The sequence below is a fragment of the Argiope bruennichi genome, chromosome 5, assembly GCF_947563725.1.
Source record: "Argiope bruennichi chromosome 5, qqArgBrue1.1, whole genome shotgun sequence".
NCBI lineage: Eukaryota > Metazoa > Arthropoda > Arachnida > Araneae > Araneidae > Argiope > Argiope bruennichi.
This window is the reverse complement of record NC_079155.1, coordinates 81593516-81616677: the sequence shown is the minus strand read 5'-3', so window position 1 is coordinate 81616677 and position 23162 is coordinate 81593516. Positions and strand designations below refer to the sequence as shown.

The 23162-nt window shown below is 27.6% G+C and overlaps 1 protein-coding gene across 2 annotated transcripts; it reads left to right on the top strand.

The window, feature by feature from the left end:
• Positions 1–493: 493 nt before the first annotated feature.
• Positions 494–20288, top strand: LOC129968774 (uncharacterized). Of its 2 annotated transcripts, XM_056083011.1 has the most exons (6): positions 494–658; positions 2404–2552; positions 4231–6689; positions 8918–9086; positions 12412–12610; positions 17553–20288. In XM_056083011.1, exons 3-6 carry the CDS (start codon positions 4434–4436, stop codon positions 17779–17781), a joined length of 2853 nt encoding a protein of 950 aa, XP_055938986.1. In that variant the 5' UTR covers positions 494–658; positions 2404–2552; positions 4231–4433; the 3' UTR covers positions 17782–20288. The 2 variants fall into 2 exon arrangements, with proteins under 2 accessions (XP_055938986.1, XP_055938985.1); XM_056083010.1 differs by lacking the exon at positions 2404–2552.
• The last annotated feature ends 2874 nt before the right edge of the window (positions 20289–23162 follow it).

The window sequence follows — 23162 nt, the reverse complement described above, 5'->3', positions numbered from 1 at the left end:
ATCGATTATTTTAAATTACACAAATAAAATATATGTATAGATCAGATTATACATGAGACTGATTGCAAATTTATTTATAAACTATACTAAAATATTCCCATCTATTTATTTATTCTGTAATAAAATAAATATTTTTAAATAGGAAAAATTGTAATGCTTGGGCAAAAGTCGCATTTATGACCAAGTGATCGAATATGCATAGTTCATTTAATTGTAATTCATTTAAATGCAATTGTACTATATGTTTAAATAAGATATCTACAGTATTCAGTTGCTTTTAATCAAAATTTTATGAAGCCTTCGATGCATTATATTTTTTTCGAAATACTACACTGAACATGTATTTTTTTATACAAAATAAAAAAAAAGGTTTTTCTTCAATATCTTTTAAATAATGAATGTTCTAATTTTTTAAAAAAAGTGTTTCTTGTATTTTGTGCATTATTTTATCTTAGAGCAAAAATTTTTCATGCATGTGCATTTGTCATTGATACTACCATACGACGAATACGAAACGAAAAGTGGATCAGCCCGTGCTTATTAATGGCGGATATTGATGTTCTGAGTAAAGCGTTACTAGACCTGTCTTATTAGTGGAAAGGAATCTTAAAATGTTGAATTATCACTGCCCTAAAGATATATCTGTCATTTTGTTTAAGTATGTTTGTTTATATATCTACTATTGACGATTTTTTTAAAAGTTCATTAGCGATCTTGCGTAATTTTTGTTCAATGAGTAAAAGTATTTTTGGAATAATATCTGAATTAGCATTTATTTTATTTTTCTCATTATATGCACTGTATTCAATAGTTTCAGATCTCAAGGGATTTATGGTAGTTTCTAGATTAAGTATATATTTATTTCCAAGATCTTAAAAGAATGCGGCTATAATATGTCTATTTGATTCTTGTTTGATGAAGAGATTTCTCATAACATTCGCGGTCTCTATATAATAGACTTAATTAATTCTCTTTGTATTTATAAACGTAAGCTTTAGGAATAGTAATAAAAAAACTTATAATTGTGTTAGCTTAAGCATATAACTTTAGGGCTAAAGTTAGTAAAAGAAAGGTTTCCCTGTATTAACTTTCCTTATTAAAAACACGAATCTGTAGGGTTCTTTAACTGTCATTCTCGATTTTTTTTCGCGTGTTCAGAGTTTATTTTTTTAAAGGATGCATAAAATAAATTTTAACAGCATAGTTGAATAATTAAAGTATTCAAAAGTCATAAATTGATTTGCCAATTTGAAAATGCGTTAGTTTTGGTTTTTAACGAAGCGTGGTTTCGTTTTAAAGGAAAGCTTTTTTATTTAATAACTCTAATGCATTAAGAGTCACTGATGTTACGATTTCATGTTCGTAATCTTGATTTTTTTTAAAGCTAATTATTAGTTTATAATAACAGTATCATTATTTTGAAATGGACACTGACATTATAAAATCAAATTTGATTTTTTTCGTATATCCTTTGTTATTCTAACGTAAAACTGTATTTTCGTTATACAGTTCAATTCATAAATCAAGAAACCTTATCAAAATTTCATGAATTTTTCGATATTTCTTTTAGTTTATAATTCAATGAACCTGTAAATCTCTGGATTCATTAATACTGAATCAAAATTTATTAAAGCATATTTCATATGTAATTTTTGTGTGTGTGTCTTGTAATGTGCTTTTACTTGCAGATTAATGTTGTTAATAATCATTTTTGTATTTAAATGAGTGCATTTTGTTTTTGTATGTCTATAACATTAATTTGCTATCTGTAAGCAATGACAAATCACAGTAATTTGTTAAATATTCTTACTTTTTAAAAAAAAATTTAATAATATGTTAAGCATTGATTATTTAATTTAAATTATATATTTAGAAGTGTTAAATTGGATATTGTTGGGAATAAATGTTTTTAAAATTTTTTGAATCACTAGTTCAGTTACTGCATTTTTTTCTTCCAAGCTAGATTCTTTCTTCTTATTACTATATAACATATATTGTAGAATATAGTGAAAATTGAATTTGAATTAATTTTCTTAATTGATAATGCTGATTTTTTTTAACGTGTCTTTATTTTTTATTGTTTTTAAATAACAATGTTATTTTCCTATATGAAGTCAAAATCTTTAAAATAGATTGAAATGTTATTAGATTCCTTAAAGTTAGTTTAGAATTGAAAATCAATAACTGCATACATATATTTGTATAACAAAATGAAATTTTATATTGTTTAGTTAAATAAAGTAGATAAATTTTATAAATTTTTTGCTGGCTTTATTTTTTAATTATTTACCTTAAAAATATTTTTAAGGCATTGCGGTACTTTTAAAATAATATTGTGCTAATATTTTACATTTACTGCAATGTGAAACAATCTCGACATTTGTTAAATTTTGTACTTTACAGCTAAGCAGCTGTGGTTTGTTTGTGGCTGTCTGAATTGCAGTACCTTGTACTGATCAGAAATTTCTGTCGGAGACATGAGACAGAAAGAACAAGGAGTAGGTCATTATAGAAACATCCAATTGTTCTTTCGCTCCTTGGACTGTTTAAAAGTAAAAGGTTTATTATTAATATTTTCTACTTAATTTAACTGAGTAATATTTTTGGTAGCTATTATTATTTTAAAGTTTTCTTTCACTACTTTTAAACTAATTTTCTACTTATCTGCTTTTGCTCCTAATCGTATATTTGAAACATTAATAATAAAAATTAGAAGATTTTTTTTTTTATGTATTGAAAGAAACATATAAATGACGAGTCTTTAGATATTTAAATTTGTGATATAGAATTAGTATAGTAAGCTGCATTATGAATGTTTAACCCTTTGCCTTTATAAGGTGACTTTCGCTCACCATTTTATTTAGTGCAGAAATTCAATAAACAACAATAACTATTTAAAAAAAAAAAACTCGGCAGACATTTGAAATATTGTGTATAGGTTTTTAGATTGATAAAGTATTTTAATAAAAAAATTTATATGCAAATTGTGTGTAAAATCATTTTAAGTTAGAGGTAAGAAATTCACTTAGAGCGCTCTCTACAAAATGTCTCGAGTTGCTGATTTGTCGGCACAAAAATGGCCTCGAGGGCAAAGGGTTTTAATATAGTAAACTTTCAATTTTGAGAAATTTTATGATTTCTTATCTCTTAATTTTGAAATGTAATGACAATATAGAATTTTAAATCAAAATTTTTAAGAATTGTTATATTTACTTGTGTGCAGATTTAAGTTGTACATTTGTCAACAAATAATAAGCATTCTAAAATTTTAAAAAAATGATTTCCTTTTAAAACTTAATAACAATTTCAAATAGGTTTTTTGTATTGTGCTTTAGAAAATTTAAAACCATGTTCATTATCCCTGAGAATTTTTATAGTATTTGGCACCGTGCCAAAATAATAATACATGAAAGTACTATTAGTAATTTCAGTTATCTTTAAGTGAAAAGAATATTCTACAATTTCTTCTGTAAAATGTTAGAAAGGTATTTTTTTTTGAGAATTTCATAATTAATCAAATTATGTATCTTCAGAACTTAATTTGAAGATAGCCTCTAAAAGAGAGGGGAAAAAATTAGGTAAGTTCATCAGATTCAAGATATTAAAAGGCACAGGCTTAAAAAAAAAAGGTTTTTGTATTTTTCATCAAATAGAAAATCTAATAGTTTCTTTTTAGATTTAATGTCTAGTGAATAGACATTTTATGGACAGTTAAGTTATTATAAATGCAGATTCATTTTTGAAGAAATGCTCTACATTTTGAATAATTAATTTCACAGTTGAATAAAAGTGTTCACATTTTTGAAATTTGCTGACTGAAAAATAACTAAATCAAGAAGCTATTGGATGTAGTCAAAGTAGCTTTATACATATATAATAACTATAAACTAAAAAAAAATTATATTGTTGCAATTTAAATATTTTGCATTCTCTTGAAATTTACTTTCAATTTTATTTATTATTATTCTTGTGTTTTAATTTTTTAAGAACGATTTAGATTTTTTTTTCTAGTAATACTCATCACATAAAAAAAAAATGATTTGCTTGGTTTCTTTAGCACTTAAAAAAATGTTGGTAAATTTCAAAGCAACAGCTTTTTAAAAAGTAATGTTTAAACCCTGGTTGATGTAATTTAAATTTATCAGATCATATTCATGTATTTTTAATTTGATATTCGTATAAATAATAGTGGGTAAAGATTGATATGCCTTTTTTTTTTTCTTTCTCCAGGTTCTAAAATGATTGAGTTGTGAAGTGCAATGCTTATAGGAAAAAGATGTTTTGTAATGCACTTTGCTTCAAAGTTCGGAAAAAATTAGTCATCCATGCTGAAACCACACCTGATTTCACCAGGAGGACTAACATGTTGGTTTTATATTTTACAGCTTCCAAACACCCTCATAGTAAACACATAACTTTCAGACTTCAACATCATGAAAGTTAGTACTGTTAGCTGTTGCCCATGTTCATGGCCTTACTTTTTAACTTTATCTTACATATCTGGAAGGGAAAATCATAACATGGAAGAAACAGTTAAGCCAGCTTCTCTGCCCTTAAAATCTGTCAACCAATCATTATGCCCTTCTCAAGCTCCTCCTGTTTCAATCAACACACCCTCGGACACAACAGAATCAGTAAAATCACCCAATATGAGCACAGACAGTGGATTTGAAGGCGAGAACAATAGACCATCTTTACTTCAAACTGTGTTACCTTCACCTTCAAAAGATATAATTTTAAGCTCATGGAGAAGTAAAATGTTTAGTGATGGGACCACAGCACTCAACTTTGATGAATCAGAATCAACAAGCCCCAAATCACCAAAAAAATCAACTGATGATTCAGATTTTAATGAATCTCCATATGATAAAAAATCAGTACCAAGTGTTGGTGATGGACATTCTGAAAGTGACAATGAATGTGGTTCAGAACATGCTTGCACTTTTTTCTCTTCAGATGCTTCTTGGGTCAAATCTGGCAGTCAATTATCAAAGAGCATGTGTGATGACAAAAAATTAGACAGTTTTAAAGGCCAAATATCAGCCTTCAGTATATGTTTGTCTAGAAATAGTGATGATCCAAATGATAATGACAATGATAAAAATGGCAGAAGCCATGTGGAATTTGGAGAATGTCTCACTTGTCATAAAGTGCATTATATTCGTTGTAGAAACTGTGTTGACTGTGCTCACTGTTCCCAAGATGTTAAATGGAGTGGTACACTTTCATCAATTCGTGAATGCAAGGACCATGTAATTTATGCTGAAGGGGAAGTGAATAGTGAAGATGATTACGATCTGCATTGCAAACCAGATACAGAAACAGAGTCTTCAGATGAAAAGGTGTTTGATGCTACGTATAGTGACGAAACTCTTAGTGCATATTATGTACCATCCAATGTGTCTGTGGCAGCTGAAGAATATCATCTCTCTGTTAAATTACCTGATGAGAAGAAATCGCCAATTTGTGAGACGGAAGAATCTTATTCTGACGATCAGAGAGATAGTCCTTGCTTGTGTCACATTGGCATGTGTAAATCGGAGAGATGTCAGAATGAAAGGTCCAAATATACCACTGTGCTGAAACCAAAGGCTGTCAGACCTCCGATCAATCCAAACAGGGACTATCATAGCAGCATAGAATCGCTGCACAGTCAACATGTCGTTGCTGTGATCGGACAACATCATGACAGACTATCTGCTTTTCATGAACGTCCATCTAGTAGTCTTTCACAAAATGAAGGAATGCATTATTTTTTTAGCAGGTCTTTAGATATGCCACCATCTGAGCCATTGGCAAGGCACACCACTTCTCAATTATCTGTTGCCACGGCTTCCAATTTTCCTACATCCAATTCTTGTCTTTTTAGTGAAACATCTGGCCATAGATCAAGTCTGTCTGATGTGGATACCCTTACACGTAAGGAGCGCACTCTGACTAGAAGAAATGTTGAAAAAGAGCATATTGAATCAAGCTGCAAAACATCCAGTAGTAAGTCATCGCATCTGAGTAGTAGTTCCACTACTGAAACAGAAAGCCCAAAGACGAGAGCTAAGCGCTTCAGCATGCCTTGGGAGATCTTCAGTAAAAGTGAGGCATCACAAAGTCAGCAATCCCATTATGATCCTAATAGTGAGCCAATTCATATGACTTTAGAAGAAGTTCATACTTCTCTCCAAACTCTCAATCCTCAAGAAAAGCGAGCATTATATGCAAGATCATCTAAAAGTGTTCCATCTAGCGAGGGCAAATCCTCAACAGGATTTTTCACATCTTACTTAAGGCAGAAAAAATGCAAAAGAGAAGATAAGCATGGGTCATCTCAGAACAAAACTGAGACTGATGCTAAATATCAAAGAAAAAGTTTCCCTGTCTTTATCAAAAGTGCATTTAATAATTTCTTTGGCATCAAGAAAAATTTGGCTCTGCCTGTTTCAAAATCTGAAGATGAATTGCCTGCAACATCAAACAGTTCAAGCAATAAAAAATCTAGTCCTAATACAAGTCCTTTTACAAACCGTGCCCTTCCACCCCTTCCAGTAAATAGGGTTGCTGAATGGGATGGGGCTGAAGATGATGAACAATGGACAATAGGTGCATGTCAATCTCAATTATATGAAAGGGAATCTCAAGAAGACTTTGTGAGAAGGAAGATGGATTATGCAGCCAGCATTGAAAGAGTAAAAGATGTATGTTTCTATTGATTACAAGTTGAAACTTACATTTATTTTTCTAAATGGTTTATCATTTTAAATATCATATGTCATGAAATAGTTAACAGTATCTTTCTCACAAAAATAACATAAATTATTTTAAATAGCATCATAATAGAAAAGTTAATTATTTTTTGCTAAATTCAAAAAAGCATGTTAATAAATAACAGTGTGATTGGAAATATATATATATATAATAATATGCAGAATTAACACTGCAAATTTCAATACATTTTTATGGTATTCATAAAAAAATTGAATGTATTGATATGAATGTTATAATAAATTGAATAACGCATAGAAAAAAAATTCTTAAATATTGCTAAAACCAATCAATTCATTGCGGAAATTTTATTTGTAAGTATTGAATTTTGTATAGGCAAATTGATAATTGGTGAAAAAAAATTGTTATCAGATAAAAAATTTTAAAAATTCTTATTGCTTACCTGACAAATATTATATTACTTACAGTTTATACATTTTGTTATTTCAAAAAATGTAAATGTGTCGGAAGAAATAGGTAGTCTTTTAAGAAAAGATTTTAAGTTTGATAACTTTTGTTATTTTTAGATTTTATTTTATATATAATACTATAATCATTTTGAAGAGGTTATGCAGTTTTGTAATTTAACTTCATATATAATATAAAAATTGTTATTCAATATGGATTGATATTTCAATAGGAATTAATTGATTGAAACTTCATAAGAGAAATGCAGCATTTTTTGTAGGATGTGTTAGCCAAAAAAAAAATAAAAGGAAAAATAGTTGCTTTCTTTTCAAATACCAGGTTCTTAATTGTGTTATTTTTTCCTCTGCAAGTAGTGTGTGTGTGTATGTATATATAATATAAAAATTTAAAATTTTTCTTAACCATTTACTCCATGTTTTAACTGTAATATTCCACTTTATCAAGATATAATTTTACAGTGCTTTTAAAATTGCATTATTGAACCTTCATAGCATTTATGTTATATATTTTGCTCCTTTTCACGTGCATGCTCTTTAAATTATTTTCTTTCTCATTGAGTATTTGTCTTCTGTATTTGGGTTTATTTTCATAATTTTTATTTCTCTAATTTTGTTACATTAATATATTTGCTTTTGAGTTCTTTGTGTGTAGAAAGCAAGGATGATTTGTGTATTAGCTGCATGCCTGTGATTGATTAATTGTTAAATGATGCAATGTCCATATATTGGCTATATTTATCAATGGCATGCGATTAAAGAAGATGATACCGACACTTGTATCACTTGTCTTTGTTTAATTCACTGCAAAAGATAGCATTTTTGTCTCCTCCCCCCTTTCTCTTAACTCAAGAAAATGAACTTAAAGATACATAATTTCTTTATTTTTATGCTTTTCTTTTCTTTCTTTTTTTTAAATTTTTATTACAGTTTCTTCTAGAATTTCAGGAAATTTTAATTCAAAGTTGCAGTATAATTCTCTAAAAGAATATCCCTCTTATAATTTAGCTTTTGCCAAATTAATTCAGTCATTTTATGCATATTTTTTGACAGATTAACTGTTTTATTATGCACTAATATAGCTGTTGCTGCTTTAGGATAAAAATTTTCATCTCTTTCATTAATTAAAAATTAGCTATTTTTCTCTAAGCTTTACTAAAAACAGTCTCTTACTATTTTGGGATTTACGAGCAAGATTTGAAAAATTAACAGAGGTACAGTTATTGTGCATCAAATCAGCTGTTGAAGAATGTGCGAGAAAGCAAAAGCAACAATGTATTTAATTTTTGCATTTGCCATTGTGTGAAGAAATGAAAACATTTATTAATATATAATAGTTTAATCGTAGGACTTTTGCATAAATTATTATAATTAACAAAATTCTATTATTGTCCTATAGCTTTATTTTTAATTACACTGAGATTATCAGTTATGTTAGTTTTTCAAAAACTGAGAAGTTATCAATAACTATTAAAGAATTATGCAAAATTTCATTAAGAATTATCTGGCAACTTGGGCAAAGAAATAAAATTAATAATATGGAAACATTAATAAAAATTTATTTGAATTGTTACCAAAATCTTGACTAAAATCAACCTTGTGCTCTAAAGTGTTTGTCGGAGAGATTTGACGAAAATGTTTACAGTACAGATTTCTGTCAAAAATAAGCTCTTGAGTTTACTCTTATATATGATGGTGGATTATTATTTCTAACTGTATCTTAAATTTTTTTGCAGTGTGGCTGGTATTGGGGTCCCATTAGTGGAGAAACTGCTGAAAAATTGCTTGCTGGTGAGCCAGATGGATCATTTGTTGTTCGAGATAGCTCTGATGAGCATTATATTTTCAGCTTAACATTTAAGTTGAATGGTTTAGTGAGGCATGTCAGGATAGAGCATGATCATGGTAAATATCTCTTTTGTATAGTTCTCTTTGTTGCTAATAATAAATATTTTTATTTTTAAAAGACGTAACTATGTTTAAATATTTTGATATCTTTTTTGTCATCTTCCTAAAAAAAATTTTAATTATAAAAGGATAGTTTCCTTAGATTTCATGGTAATGTATTTAATTTAATAGTAATTTTGAAGAAGGGGGGACATTTCTATAATTATTCCTTGTTTTGCATGCATTATTGCATGTAATCTATAATTTATTGCATGTTTTTCCAGAAAAAATTCTGAACAGTGTTTGTCAATATCTTATTATAATTTAATTTTATTTTTTTATTCAAAATAATTTCATAATACAAAAAAAATTCATAAAGCGGAGAAATACCATATACTTCCATATATATCTATCAAGGTACAAGCCAAGAGTGTATTTTTCTATTTAGTCAAACATTCAAAATCTGTATATTGACCAAAGTTTAAAAATAATAATTTTGGTAACTACCAAACATGTTGTCATGAGAGCGAAAGTAGTACCTAGCAGATGAAATAGGTGGAATATTTTCTAATCAAGCTACTCTAAACTAAATTTCTTGGCACCGATGGCTATATCTTTCAGTCTGGCAACTATCTGAGCCATGACTATCTGTTCCCCCCTCCCCTCCTTCATTTACTGTCCATTAAATAATTAGTGCTAATCTTATTTTTTGTTTGAAAGAGGAATGAGAAAAGAAATTTTTATAGAATAAAATGTCAAATTATAGGTCATAATGTTCGCAGAAAATTCTAGCAGCACAGCTGCTTGTCATTTTTGCATAAATCTTCCGTACAGTACAGCAAATCAATAATGGACATTTTCTAAAATAAGCAACTTGTTTCTACAAAAAGAATTATTATTATTATTTATTTCATTAATTAAAAAAATTCATAAGAAATAAATATTTTTGATATAAAATGTGCTATATTTGGCAATATTTAGTGACTTGTTGCTTGCGACCAGGCCCCAAAAATGTACTTGTTTTTTTATTGGATTAGTGGGCGCGTATATAAGTTGATCCCAGTAGTTTAGCTGTACGAAATGTTCCATAAATTCTCAGCTTATATAGAAATGCACTTTTAATAAAAGAAATGATTGTTGTAAGGTATTTTTAATAAAAATTGTATAACAATTTGAAGGAATCTGCATCTTTCTGTATACAAACTAAAATAACTTGGTTGGCCAAGCTAAAATATTATACTACACTTTAGCTGTGATGTATGATCAATTATTGATTTTATAGATTGTATGAAAAGTTTGAATAAATTTAATATTTTTCTGTAAGGCAGTCACATTATATACTTAATAATACTTGTAAATGCAAAAATAAATTATGTTGAACTCTGGCTATAAAAAATATATAGTACAAGTACTTTAATTATTGTATAACAGCAAATGTTTTATAGTACATTTTATTTACTTGAAATTTATCTTGGATTTTTTTCCCCTTTTTATATAATTTTGTAAATTTTTCTTTACAAAAAATTGAATTTCTTCCATAAAAATATATTAATTCACAAAAGTCACCATTGAAATTAATTAGTACATGCTTGAATAAACTGTGGTATGTTTAAAATGAAGGGAAAAAAAAGTAGGTGCATAGCAAAAGAATTAAAATGGCCTTTCTATTTTAAAAGCTTTATTTTATTTTTCTTCTAAATTTAGCAATACAGGACTATTCTCAATGTTTAGTTTGGCCAGCATTGGCCCGTGCACCATAAAAAAAACAATAAAATTAAATTAAATTAATTTGGTATTTAAAAAAAATAATACTGCATTTAATAAACTTGTAAATCGGGGCGATTCAATACATATATTTGTTACTACATTTAAATTGTTTGAAGGGAAAAGAGTATGCATGATTTGAATTTGAGTTATGTTTGGCATTTTTTGTATTAAAGGTGTTATTAGAAATTTCAAAAATATCAATATATATGACGATATTTATGAAACATAACAGATACAAAATCCTTGCACGTTTAATTATATAGTACAGATAACAAGCAAAAAGATTTCAAAAATAATGCCTTTATTAAATTGCATTTTGCCATATTGAAGTCCAAATAATAAAGAGAAAAACCCAATTTTCATCAGGTTTCATGATTATTTGTTATTATTTTATGTTAAGTGACGGATGTAAAGCATATAATTACCATATAAAAGTAGTTAAAAAGTAAATTTATTTTCATTAAATGTGCAAAGAGAATTTTTATTTCTTTAGACATATGTATGTTAGGAATTTTGTTGAGTCATAAAAAAAATCATTTATTTCTTAAAAATCTTCCAATTGTAAATAGAAATAAAGATATTAAACAGTGTGGATATTTTCAATTTTCCACAGAAAAAAAACATTTAAAAAAATGCATAGGGTGTTTTTTAATTTTATAGTTACTGAAAAGAGAGAGAGAATCATATATTGACATCCCAAAATCATCCATTTCTGAATCCTTTCTTGAATGTTTAGTCTTACCATAGGAATATTTCACATTTAAATTAACTAAAACATTTAAAATAAACATACTTTTATGATTCAGTTGTGTGTTTTATTGGATTTCACTGTGGTATTGCTAATCTTGAAAATCGTTACTATTCATTCAGTGAAGACTTAACAATACTTTTTTAGATTGAATTTCAACTCAATGTATTTCTTTTTAATTTTCTACTTTTAAAAGCTCTTTGTAAGTAAATTTCTCCATATACTTATATTATCTTTTAAGCTTGTAATCGGAGTACTAATATTTATTTTATTTATAAAATTACGTATTTTTATAATTTGCAAATGTTTTTAAAGTATAAACATTGAATATTAATTAGTAGTTTTTTTACTTCACATTGTCTTGTTGCTCCTTCAAATTTTAATTTTATTGAAAAAATTAATATTAAACATTTAATTAAATGTTTATATTGTATACAATGTTAAAGATTTAGTGACTTGCATTACAGTGATAAATTGGCACAATATTTGAGTGGAAAGATTTTTGTATCATTTGTTAAAGTTCTATTTCTTCTATCTCGGATAAAATATAGGAAGGAAATTAAGTATTGTTTATTTCGTAACTTTTCATGAGAATAAATGTTAGAGGGCTGAGATGACTGTTGTAGAAGAAGCATATGCATTTTTAAGAAAAGCTTTAATCATCAAAACTAAAATATTTTAATCCCTTTCCTTATTTTTAAATGTAAATTATATCAAAAGTATTTTGTCTCATCTAATTCACATTCTAATTTTTTTTTCTTCTATATATCTATATAAAATATCTACTTAGTGTGCAGTGTAATGATTTTTATATTTTATCACTTTTAGGTAATTTTAGTTTTGGTTGCCTACAAAAATTTCGTAGCAACACAATAGTAGATTTCATAGACAGTGCAGTAGCCCATTCTCGAAGTGGTCGATATCTGTTTTTCTTACATCGAAGACCTATTCTGGGGCCCATGAGGGTTCAGCTTCTACATCCTGTTTCGCGCTTCAAACAAGTTCAATCACTGCAGCACATGTGTAGGTAAGTAAAGCTTGCTTAAGTTCAGCAGCTGTGTGGTTAAAGTGTTTCTTCATATAATAAAGTAATGAAAACTTTTTCCTTGACTAACCAAATCAAATAATTTAAAAATTCTTAACTGCATAATATTTTGTAGTGCAGACTTTCATTTATTCTAATGCAACCATATAACTTTACATATATATAAGAAACATTTTGTTATATGTGAAAAAGCATTTGCTAATGATTTATAATATGACAGTTAAGGCATTTTACTTGTTGATTTAAAAAAAAAAAAAAGTTAATTTGGATCTGTCTATTAGTTAAAAAATTATTTTATTTCCTTTTTTCATGCATATATGTAAACATATTTTAGCAGATGTTTGGCCAAGAGGAAACTTTTGGAATTTAACTTCTCTTTTTTTCATCCCAGAAGCCATAATTTGTACAAACCGATTAGTGGAGCATCAGTCAATATCATTCATTTTAGTCATTATTATCATCAGTCATTTTATAGAGTGCATGTGGAATTAAATAAAAAAGTTGTAATTGGATTAGAAATTATGAGGATATTTTAAAATATAGTTAATACATGCTAAATTAGGATAAAATTTATGAAATTAACAAAGATTTAAATTAGATAAAGCGATATCATTGTGTGTGTGTGTGTGTGTGTGTGTGTGTGTGTGTGTGTGTGTGTGTGTGTGTGTCAATCTTTCTTGACAGATAATATACCTTTTTATTTTTAAATGTATAGTTTTTATTTAAAAATAAATTCCTCTAGTTCTATTAAAGTGCCATTTAAATTAATGGAAATAATTTTTATACTATTACATCTTTTAATATTTCGGACATTTTCACATATTCTGGAAAGGTCTTTCTTATCTTGAACTTTTTTTAATACAACATTGACATTTTGTATGCTTGTTGTCGATTTACAAAAATTGTGTTTTCATTTAAGTAACAAAGTGGATTTACTTCCATTTTTTAAAATTTAAAATAAACAAACAAAAATGAAACTTGAGTTTCCCAAAAATATATATACTTATTTTATCAGATAATAGCATTTTTAAATAACCAATTATAAATGACAAGTAAAATTGAATAGCAATAAATGCCTTAAAAAAAATTTAATTGTATTTTTCTTTGATGCTTCTCATTTTTTTCCCCCACTTAGAGTAGTGATAAAATTTAAGCCACTGTTTATTTCTATAATATTTTTAGGACAATATTAGAATGCATTGGCCACCATTACCTCTTGATAATAGTGACTAATATTGAAGGAGGCACAAAATCGTAGAATTAGTTGAATGTAAAAATACTTTTTTGATTTTTCCAAACTTTCTAAAAAATTTTCTAAAACAAATATTAAAATCTTTTCTTTCATTTTATAATTTCCATATACTTATTTAATATTAATTCCTAACTGCAATTATATATATATTCCCTTCCCATAAACACGCATCATTTCTGACATAGAAAAGTGAATTGTGAATGTTCGAAAATAGATTTTTGATTAAGGAGCAAAGGGACAAATATTTCTTAAAAGAAGTGAATCCTGCTGATTGTATTTGAAAAAACTAGGCTCAATATGAAATAAAACTTTATATAAACAATACAATATTTCTAATCAAGCTTATTAATCAACTAAGAAATGATTTGTGTTTTGAAATGGTTAATAGTTTGCTTAGCATTATTATGAACTAAACTGAATAAGAACATGATTAATAATAACTTTCATTAATAATAAGTGTAGAAATTAACAGTTAAGTGTATAATTAGCAAACACATACTTTTATATATTTTAATATAGGTGTAGATAGGTTAATTAGCTAGTGTGTGTGCGTGAGTGAGTGAGAGAGATAAAATGTTGGCTTGTGTTTTAAAAATAATCTTTCTCTGGTTAAGCTTTGTTTTACCATTATGAGAAATTCTTACAGCCCATAATCATTTAATTGCTACACATTATTCAGTATTAAATTTTTTTAATTGAATAACTGCTCTATTGTTACATTTTCTCATAAAACTCCAGAACAGATGAAAATTCTTAATATTTTCATTTATTAAAAGCTATAGAATTTTTTAAAAGGTAGTATATTAATTCATTGTCTTTATTTAATTTTAAAAGAACCTTTTAATATTCTTTTAAAAAATATAAGTTCAAATAATTTTAAAAGTAAAGATTTTACTCAAAGTTTTATTCTTATTTTTTTATATTTTAAATGATTGGGGCATTAATTGCTTTCTCAAATATAACAAATCTACATATTAACAAATGAAAACAAGTTTGTGAATATCTGATGTAGGACAATGTAATTTTTTTTTATCTATAAATAAAATTCCTCAAAGACTCTTTTGAAAAATTTACTCAAGTTAAATCTTTATTTCAATATTAAAATAAAAAAGAATTCTGAATACAATCAGTTTTAAGTTGTACTTTTGACTCTCATTTGATATTTCATATACATGTATATATAATGTGTATGTATATATACATAATATATGTGTAATGATATCTTAATTTACTTTCATTTTAAAATGTTTTATTTCCTGGGTTCAATTCCTACTTTATTTATTTCTAATACATGCATAACAAAATTTCTGACTGTTGTTCCCATGCTGGAAACTAAGGGATAAAAATCCTTAACACCTGCAAGTCTCTTTAAAAGATGCTTAAGATTCCCTTGACTGAATCACATGTAGCAAAGAAATCCCTGTCGGTACCTCGTAGTAAAATCGCTGAAGAAAAAAATTTCTCACTCTTTTGCTTTAGTATCGCAATGTAAACTGATGCATTGTCTTTTCGTTTTTCCTTTGTACATAAAATGTGTCCTGTGTAAAATAAATTGATGTTAAATTTCAAAAGTTTCTTCTTTTTGGCCATGCATCTTAAAATTGTTTTTATACACTCTTGAATTGGATATTTATATATAAACATTTTTAAAATGAGAATTATTTTTTTTGTGCTTTATATTAAAAACTTTTTTTGGATAATGACAAATATTTGTATTTAAAATTCATTTCCTAGCCTTAATTTATACATTTTTATTTTCACAAAATTTTTAAGAAAATGTATTGTGACATTAGAATTTTTTTTAAAGAATGGATTATTGAATTTATCAAGTTTTTACAAATTAGTAATAAATATATATGTTGAGTAAATAAATACATAAATTAATGTCTAGTTATTTATTATTTTTGAGTCTCAAAATAAGGAGAATTGGCATTTGTTTATGAAAAGTACAACTAAAAGTATCTGTACGTAGAGGAGTTATGAAAATCTCCTAAACAGTTTATGTACACTTAGTATGACTTGAAAAGTCTAACCCTGAAATAAAATTTATCTTCTGTTTAAAGTCTGTGAAAGATAGAAAATCTGATATTCATAATCTATAAAATTGCATACTGTTCTTTTCATTGCCTAAGGTGTATGTACACACTTGAAACTTCGAAAATCATTCAAAATACCAAATATTTTTTATTGCTTAATAATGTTTTCTGATCCTTTAGCTTTCAAACGATACCAAGATGTTGTCAATATTTGAAATATTTCTCGAGTTATAACTATTTTTCTTGAGGTACTTTCATTAAAAACTCTAGTTACGGATTTTTTAAAACTCATTTTATGAAGAATGATATTTTTCCACTATGTTGCTTCATTCAAACAATCATAACTCAACAAGAAATTAACCAAATGCTGTTATTTATATATCAAAATAATCTGTACGAAATAGCGGATGTTTTGTGCCTCAATCAAAGTTATATTTATTGGAACAAATTTTTGATAGCTATTTAAAAGTTAAAAATACAGAAAAAATCTTGCTTTTCCTATTCATTGTTGATGAAAAAATTGTTTAAAAAAAACTATATATTTTTATAACTTGATTGAGGCAGACAACATGAAGACTAATATTAGGCATAATTTCCAACTAGAATTGTGTGTCTGTACAAATTAGAATTTGCTTTATCATGTTTCAAAAAATATTCTAATTAGCTCATTAAATATTATTTAATTAATTAATAATTAGTGTAACATGGTTTTTTCTCACTGAAATTAGTTTAAACATATATTAATGACCTACTGTGAAAAAAAATGGATTTTTAAAGTTAAAATTAAAAAAAAAATCTTGAAATGTGTATGTACACCTTAAGGGTTAAGTAAATTTCATGCTTTTAAAAAGTTAATAATATAATCCTTTTCAATAGAAAAAAAAATGATTTAAAGGTTTGATGTTGACTTAAATTTCAGAAAGTCAAATTATTTGTACAAATTGTACTAGAAATATTTTTAAAAATTCGCTAAAATTTAGGAAATAATGCACAATTAAACATATCATTGAAAAGTGGAGTGTTTGAATTTTAAGTGGTAACTATCTATATGCGAGATAATATTTACAGAAGTTAAGACACCAAAATTTCGCTTTATTTTTGATTAATTTGAACTAATTCAAGATTTTAATTCTTTTGAGGTGTTTGTTCCCATTCTTCAAATTATATTTGTGAAGTTTTATAACATTAATTTTAATAGTTTGGCTTCAGATGCACCAAAAGACAATAAACAAGAGTGATACATGTTTCTGCATTTAGTGTTAATAGGTATAATTGCATAAATAACATTAAATGAATGTTGCTTTTTCATCTTAAAGATATCATAATGCTTTAACATAAAAATATTAAAACTGTTATAATATGTTCAATACTGTAAAATATATTCAAATTAATATCAATTTTTGTTGAATATAAAGCAGGGATTCATATAATAAAAATCCATTTTTTTCTGATAATTATTTGATAATTTTAATTAAGAAAAAGTGTCCTAAAATAGTCATTAAACAAAACAAAAAAATGGTATAGTTAACTAATTTTAAATTCCTTTTATATTTACTGTTCTGGCTGAAGTGTTTAAGAGGTAATGCTTAACAACATGTTTTTTTTTTTTTTTTCTTTTCTTTTCTTTTTTTTTCAGGTTTATAATTTTGAAAACTCTGCGGAGGGACCTAATAGACTATCTGCCTCTACCGCGAAGGCTTAAAGACTACCTCAATACTCCACACTATTACTCTGAAGAGCTCGCGACCCAGTCGCTTCTCACCAAAAAGTGTCCTGACAGTCGCTCTCTCAGCAGCCGATCTAGTCAGTCAGGAACTACCCGAGCAGAAAGTGTCTCATCTAACACTCAATCGAATCCCGGATGATGTTTGCAGCCTTTAGGAAAGGATCACTGTTTAACTTGCATTCTGCTTAATGTGTTATCATACCCAGTGTTCTGACCACTAAAGAAGGGAAGACGTCGACATCTTTTTAAAGAAGAATTAATTTATTATTCAAACATAGTGATTAGTTCTAAATGGGTGAATGAGAGAATGAATGTGAAATTATATTGTGTGCTAGCGTTTTATGTGAGTGATTATGTGGATATACATATTTTTGTATGTATGCCACCAATAAATGTTATTTGTTGTACATGCACAGGCATTAGAGATGTACCGAAAGATAAGCATTCCGTAAACTATAGATGAGGCAATTCTTTTGGCTACATGCATTTCCATTGTTTGTAAGTTTTAAGTACCAACATATTCACTCTATAGCTACATATGGAGGAAAAATCTGCAACTTTTTTGTTTTTATTTCAATTCCAGTTCCTTCATTTTTTTTTTTTCTTCTTATTTATGAAGACAAAAAAAAATGTCTAATGTAAATATGTTATAAATAAATGGTTTGATTTTGTTAATTTTATTGAGAAGATTCCCATTGAAACAATCTATTTACATTTATAAATTTATAGATGGAAGTTTTTTATTATTGAAAAGATGTTAGTTTGAATGTACAGTTTGCTGTATTATATAAGTGTTGATGCTATACTTCATTAGCATTAAAAATTTAATGAAAAAGAAGCTAAATTTTTCTTTAATGTTAAGGTAAAGCAGTGGATTTTTGTATCCACCAAGAAGCCAGATTTTTAAAAAGAAGGTTGCATGTCTAAACATGTAAAACATAAAAAAAAGGCTTGGTAAATAGTATGGTAGTTAATGTTTTGATAACAATGCACTCAAAAAATGTATACATTTGTAATTAGAAGCTGTCATAACTGCATTTCATGAGGTTCACTTTTTCATATTCTTATAAACCTTAAAGTTGTCATGGCATCTTAGTTAAGAAAGCTATCTTTTTCCCTCTTTTGTTGTAATGTCTGGTGTAATTAGTAATCTGTGAGAATTCTCAGTGTTAATAAAATAAAAGAAACAGTATAGTGAGATTGTTATGGTTGAGAAATAGTATAAATAAAATTTTAAAAAATTTGATTTTGGTATTAATTTAAACAAAATTCTTTTTCAAATGTCTTTTTCTTTCAATGAACACACATGCATATTAATATTTGGTATTGCGCTGTTTGTTCTCATTTGGTTATATGGTTTTCTTGGATATCTGTTTATTTATAAATATTTTATATCTTTAAACAACCACACTCTTTTTTTTAATTAATGTTTCAGCTTTTTATAAATTTAATTATTTGATTCCTTTTAACATATTTATTCATAAATTATTATTTTAATGGGTTTTTTTAAAATATTTATTTTTTCAAAGTTAGAAAAGAAAATAATTTCTATCGTCCCCTTATCTTTATGGTGCTTTTTTATGTTTAAAAAAAAGATGTGGAACTTTGTCATTAATGTGATTATTATTCTGCAATAGTTGGGGCCTCTATTGGTAGCTGTTATTAATATTTGATTTGTCTGAGCTATTCTACCAAAACATATTAGCAGTATCTATCCAATGCTGAAATTGCAGTATGAATTCAGTTTTTTTGATAATATAAAAAAAGAGCCATTTGAATTGTTATATAATCTGGACATTTCAAAATTTTAACAATACAACTTTAAAACCTGAATCAATGAATTTGGCCTATTAAAACTGTGCTGTAATTCTTACAAAATTTGAGCCAGTCAAGAAAAATTTAAATAATTTTAAAATGTCATGTATTTTTTAAAATTCTTTCTTAGGTATCTTAACAAATTTTGAATTATGTGATGGAATGTTACTCTTTTAATGTTAGTTGAAATAAAATTCATGAATTTCAATAAAATTAATTTATGATCAACAAACATTAACTATGTCTTACTAAAGTATTTTACAAGTAATCCTCAAAAGAATGAAAAGTTTAGCTTTCTTGTCTGTTTGCCATGGCAATTTTAAAAAAAAAAAGAAATGTGGAACATATTTCTATGACTTTCCGTGCACAACGTTAAAGGTTAAAGCCTGATTTTCAATATTTCATCCATTTTTATATGGCAAAATGCTTATAAATACTATATTAAAAAATTTGTACTAAGGATTACTTTTGTTTTGTTTTTTAAATATTCTATTTGTTTGTAGTTACTTTTAAAAAGCAGCTGATATTTAAATTTGTTATGTTGTGTTTTCTTAGAAAACACTGAAAATTTCTAATTGTGTTGTTGATAATCACTTGTTATATATTTTTGCATTGATAAAACGAGGAAGCCTTTCAAGTCAAGTACACATATAGACCCTTCTTTCTGGAGCACAAATATCTTCCTCTGTGTAATGCAAGATATACTTCAAAAGCTATTTGAAATCCTCTGTAAAATGTCTAACTGAACCCCTGTGACACAAATGTGATAAAATCGCCCGTTATGATGTTTGTTTGGTTTTTTTTTACATAATAAAGTCAAAGTATATGTTGCTTTCAGATGTTTGACTTATTTTTCTGTTTTGTTTAATATGGAGCATATTTTAATTATGCAATTGTCATCTAGTGGTAATGAAATTGTTAAAAGGTTATTTAAGTATTAAATTATTAATATAAATTTGTTATCAGTATTGGATATTTTAAGACTGCAATTTGTAACTTATATTAACTTTATGCTATTAGTTGAAGCTTTTATTTTAAGTACTCCTGTCATTCTCTGCAGTGATGCAAAGGATCATTGAAGAGGAACAGGATAAAAATTCTGTATAAAAGGAATTTTTGTCAATAATGTTAAAGGGCTTGATTAATTTAATAACATTTGTCGATTCTTTTTTTTTAATTTTATTTTATTCCTTTTTAAATAATAATTTAGCATCCTAATAAATAAAATTACCATAAATTTATAATCTAAGCTAACAGTTAAAACTCCAGCTGTGTATTTCTTGGTTTGGCAATCAGTCTATTTTCTGTTGTATCCTGCGTTTTTCACAGTTTAGAGTGCTTATTTTTACAATTACAGATTTATATTGTATTAATATCCTATAACGTGTAGTATCAGTTCACTTTCTGTGAAAAATATTTGAACTTATTTGTACACATCGCATCTAAATAATGAATTTAAAGAATTATGCAGCCAGAGAGTTAATCATTGTAATAATGAATTTTCAAATGAAAAATAATTGCAATGTGATAGTTGATTTTGCTTCATGGAGTTAAAGTTTATAAAATGAATCGATATTCAATTGAAATTTAATCTGATAACTGGGAATGTGTCAAGCCTGCTGCTTTATTAGCGCACATATTAAAAAAATATATAATCTTTCTGAAACGTCCATGTTCATACGAGGTATTAATCGCTTTATTGCATAAATGCTATGTTCTATATGATCTTCTGTTATTGTTAGTAGGCTTTTGAATTTGCATAATTTACACTTTTCACAGTACCTGGTTAAAGAAAATTCCTTTTTATCATGTGAGAACATGATGTTGTTTTCGTTACGGGGTTGTGAATAATTGAAGGCAACTAATAATTGAAACTCGAAGGCAATGAATAAAGCATAAATGGCAATATTCATCTTCACATGCTTTTACCAATACTGCATTATTATTATGTATGTTTCTTTGAAAGCAGATGTGTTTTTAAAAGGTTGGCCTGCTGTTAGAGACAGGGTTTTCACCATAATAATCCTACGGGGTTACTCCCATGGATTCATCTACTGCGCATGCACAGATGGTTTTCGTTATATCTCGTAAACTACATATGTTAGAGACATGAGGTTTTCAGAAGTACTCCCGGGGGTGCTCTAAGCCCCCAAAATTTTGGATTAATTGCACATGCGTAGTGCGGATTTTGCTTAATATTAGTCGGTTCGATACCATAGGGTTCTTATGGGACTCAGGATGTTGATGATGTCACTTTCGGTCAGATAGGAAGTTGTTATATCTTGGCTTCTATGCAACGTAGAGACGAATGCGACCCGTCTAAACACTCGTCTCGATAAATAGAGTCAAATAACATTTTTACCGAAATTCGGGTCTCGATAGGGTCCGAGATTGTGTCTAGAAATTTACAAATTCGAGCTACATTGCGTTTGTTCGTATCGTTGGATAGTACTCGCCGAAATGCATGTAACGAGTTTCACGTTCTATTCCGAGTGAGTCGGAGGTGTCAAAGTTGTAAAAATTTGAATTTTCGACCTCGTTTTTGCAAAAACTTTTTAGGACTGGCATCGATACACTCTATTCGATGTCCTCTATCGAACGATACCACATTTACGTCGCATACGGCATTAGAAGCCGAGAAACGGAAAAAGAATAGGATGTTGTTTTGGTTAAGGGGAGGGGGGGGTTGAAATCGCGTAAGCAATGAATTAATCATAAATGAGGCGTCGTAAGCTTTCTCCCGATGAAGCCTTGCAAAGAAAAAAGAAAGGGAACCAAAAAGCAAACAGGGCCGAAAGAGCTAAACCTTCAATCAACAAAAACGAATGATGAAAATTTAAAACTGGAAGCTGATCGAATTAAACATGAACGTAAAATAGCTTTACAACGGGAACGAAGAAAGCGTGAACGTATGCAGTGTGTTGCAGATTCCCACAATCTGCAACACTCAACTTTCAAACACAGAACGTTTCCATTTAGATTCTGAATCACAACATTCAACGCAAAACGTCTCCGTTTCGATTCTGAGTTTCAAATATCGCTTTCTAGCTCCAACCAATTCATCGAAAAAAATGTTCTCACATGATAACATGAATTTTGGGATAGCAGATTTCATTTTATATTCTTTTTCCTTTGTTTTCCATAATTCCATAAGAAACTATTCGAAATGGATTTTATGGTTACACTTATTCTGTAATTTAATATTTGGGTTTCTTTAATTGAAATTTTAATTGACAAACTTGTGATAATTGTTCCAATACAAGTCTGTTATGCTTGCATGCGATTTTAAAAAAAAAATGGCAAACAGTATGGACGACTTCCTTATTTATATACTGAGTGAGCACAAAATGGCGAAAAAAAATCCCAGTATATTATGCAAAATTTTTTAGTTAAGCATGAGAGTACACAAGTCAAGATAATGAATTTCGTGGGAACCTTTAACTCGCAAATGTTCAATATATCTACCCTCAATTACTCTTTAAAAAATCTTTATCGATAAGTTTGTTTCTTATATGTCGAACCAAGTGGTGCACATCAATTCTCTTTCAAGGCTCTTTTATTGTATACTGGTTGGAAGTTTCTTTGCATTTGCATAGCAGGATGAAATCCATGAAATTGCAGATATCACTTTTTCAGCGCTGTTATATATCTCTCTGATTATGAGAACGCGGGAAATGGTGAAATTGCTCGGACATCTAAGAAGTC

Excerpts from the sequence above, each read along its gene's own strand:
- LOC129968774 (XM_056083010.1), top strand. The coding sequence starts at position 4,434 with ATGAAAGTTAGTACTGTTAGCTGTTGCCCATGTTCATGGCCTTACTTT. Across the intron at positions 6,690-8,917 it reads GCATTGAAAGAGTAAAAGAT|TGTGGCTGGTATTGGGGTCC; the intron begins GTATGTTTCTAT and ends ATTTTTTTGCAG. Across the intron at positions 9,087-12,411 it reads CAGGATAGAGCATGATCATG|GTAATTTTAGTTTTGGTTGC; the intron begins GTAAATATCTCT and ends TATCACTTTTAG.